The sequence below is a fragment of the Saprolegnia parasitica genome, assembly GCF_000151545.1.
Source record: "Saprolegnia parasitica CBS 223.65 unplaced genomic scaffold supercont2.1141, whole genome shotgun sequence".
Classification (NCBI taxonomy): Eukaryota; Oomycota; class Saprolegniomycetes; order Saprolegniales; family Saprolegniaceae; genus Saprolegnia; species Saprolegnia parasitica.
The window spans coordinates 1-2,389 of record NW_012157535.1 but is presented as its reverse complement, the minus strand read 5'-3'; the positions used below and the strand labels follow the sequence as shown (position 1 = coordinate 2,389).

Below are 2,389 nucleotides of genomic sequence, written 5' to 3'. Positions count from 1 at the left end.
GAGCCTTTGTGCTTCTTCCATAGCTTGACGCGTTTGAAGAATGGCGCGTGCTTGAGCATGTCTGGGAAGATGATAAAGAGGATCTGCGACCCGCGCAGGTACACTTGGTCGCAGTGCGATTGCATGCCACGGATATCGGTCCGGTACGCGTCCTTGAGCACGCAGTTCATGTTGTCCTCCGTCTCGTCGAGGAAGCCACGGTAGAGATCGCCGTTCTTGAGCTCGACCGTCACGATCGTACCTTCGCCATCATGGAGCAAGATAGTCGGGATACCCACGCCACGCTTCCCCGTCACCGCCATGGTCCGTTCGTTCTTGGCTTGCTGGAATGGAAGGCCGCACCTAGCCGAAATCGTTCGTCAAAGGCCATTGGTCAAAATACGCGGCTTTTGGCCAATCTAAAGTGGGTTCGATCTTTCGGCATCTGCCACTTTGCCATTTGAATGCCACGTCTGCGGCACGGAAGAAACGAACGACCGATCAAGCGACGTTCTCCTATAGCCGACCCTACTCATGTACTCTCGACCATAAATTACAATGACCCCACAAGCTGTGACGTGCTTGCACGAGCATGCGGGTGTTAGCACAAGCAAGCACACTCGTGGAGACACCCCGCTAAATTCGGCATACTGTCGTCAAAATGCCGAAAATTGTCGCACTCCCACACTAGCGCCATCATGGAGAAGTACAACCGCTGGTCCGACTTGACGACCGGGATCAACCCATTCGTGCCTCCGCCCCACAAGCTTCCATCCAACGTCGTCCTGCGCTGGGGCCAGATCCTCGTCGGTGGCGTCGTCGCGCTCGCCCGCTGGGTCCTCCTCCTCCCACTGCTGTTGCTCTGGTCGCTCCTCGAGCTCATTGCGCTGCTCCTCGTGCGACGTCCATCCGCATGGCCTCGTTAGCTCACACGCGCCGATGTTAGGGCTACATTCCGCTGATTGGCCGGCTCATCCATCGGGTCGTCGACTGGGTCTGCGTCGGTCTCATCCTTGTCGTGACGACCATGTTTGTCAAGGAGGAAGATGCCAACGTCCGCCGCCTGGGCCTGCTGTATGCTTGGACGTCATCACCTTCATGCGCTCATGGACTCGTGGATACGTAGCCCGCCTGGCTTCAAGACGCCGTCGCTTCGCGGCGTCGCGGCTGGCGACCTCGTTGTGTGCAACCACTCGAGCGTCTTTGACGTGCTCTACCTCGCCTTCCGCTACTCGCCGACGTTTGTGTTTCCGTGCGAAAAGGAAAGCAGCGCCAAGGTAAGCATATCCATCCATTCACCAGCTATTTGTTTGAGCTCATGAGGTCTCTCGCAGGGCCTCGTGCAATCGTGCACTGTCTTTGGCGCGCTTCGCCAGGCCATGTCGCCGCCGTTGAGCTCGCTGTCGTCGGTACGACCTTTCTTCCTTGACCCGCCATCTCATGCCCTGTGCACGAAGCCCGTCAAGCTTGCCGATGTCCTTGGCCGCGCGTCGGGTCCTGTCGTCGTCTTCGCCGAGGTACCGATGGCCACCGCCTTCTTTTGATCGTCGAGGCGCTGAGCGAAACCAGGGGACCCGGAGCAACGGCAAGGCGGTCTTGCCCTTCCACGTGGATCTGACCGCGCTGCCGACCTCGACGCGCATCCATATCGTAGCGATTCGGTATGGATGCGCCATGTCTTGTAGGGCATTTTCATCCATGTTTGCAGGTACGAGTACAAGAACATTGCGCCAACGCACACGTGTGGCTCGGCGCTTCTCCAGCTCTGCCGCGTCTTTTCGCATGTCTACCACGCGATGAAGATCATGCACTTGCCGGCCGAGTACGTCACGGACGCATCTGCGGTGCGCGCGCTCTTGGCGTCGATGCTGCGCACGAAAGCGATTGACGTGAGCTGCGCCGACTTTGTCTCGTTCAACAAGTACTGGCAGCACGTCAACAGCGGCGGCCGCGAACCCGCGTCCAACTTTACCACGCGCAAGGCACCGCATGAGCACGCGCAGTGGAAGGCAAAGGACACGTAGCTAGCTATCAGCGCATACGACTCGCCTGGTCTCGTTCGTCTCGTAGCCTGTACGAGCCAGTTTCATGCGATAACAGTAACCTGTACTCGTACTAGCTAGTCAATCAAGCCATTCACAACACGGGTCTAAGTATTTCCTTTTGGCACAAAATGGTATATCGCTCGCGCTCCGCATGGACGCATAGTGCTAACGTGAATCGGCAGACGGGGGCTTTTAATGCAGCTTCATCGCGAGCTCGTACGCGCTGATCGCGAGCTCGGCGGCGATCAGAATAATAATATACCACTCCATGCGCGTGCCCTTGTACGAGCTGAGCACTTCGAGGAAGAACTAGTCAAAGAACCACCATGATGATGAGCTTTGAGGGCAAAGGAATGAATCTTATG

At 57.3% G+C, this 2,389-nt stretch overlaps 2 protein-coding genes across 2 annotated transcripts; one reads left to right on the top strand and one right to left on the bottom strand.

Annotated features, from left to right (window-relative positions):
• Positions 1–29: 29 nt before the first annotated feature.
• On the bottom strand, positions 30–302 carry SPRG_18352 (hypothetical protein; the record flags this gene model as incomplete). The annotated part of the gene is made up of 1 exon (XM_012357789.1): positions 30–302. A coding segment is annotated over one exon (273 nt), but the record flags the coding sequence as incomplete, so codon positions are not given.
• Positions 303–677: 375 nt separating this feature from the next.
• Positions 678–2,127, top strand: SPRG_18350 (hypothetical protein; the record flags this gene model as incomplete). Its single annotated transcript, XM_012357788.1, has 7 exons — positions 678–875; positions 926–1,053; positions 1,106–1,256; positions 1,314–1,388; positions 1,437–1,496; positions 1,549–1,640; positions 1,688–2,127. The coding sequence occupies 7 exons, from the start codon at positions 678–680 to the stop codon at positions 2,001–2,003; spliced, it is 1,020 nt and encodes a 339-aa protein (XP_012213178.1). The 3' UTR covers positions 2,004–2,127.
• Between the last annotated feature and the right edge of the window lie 262 nt (positions 2,128–2,389).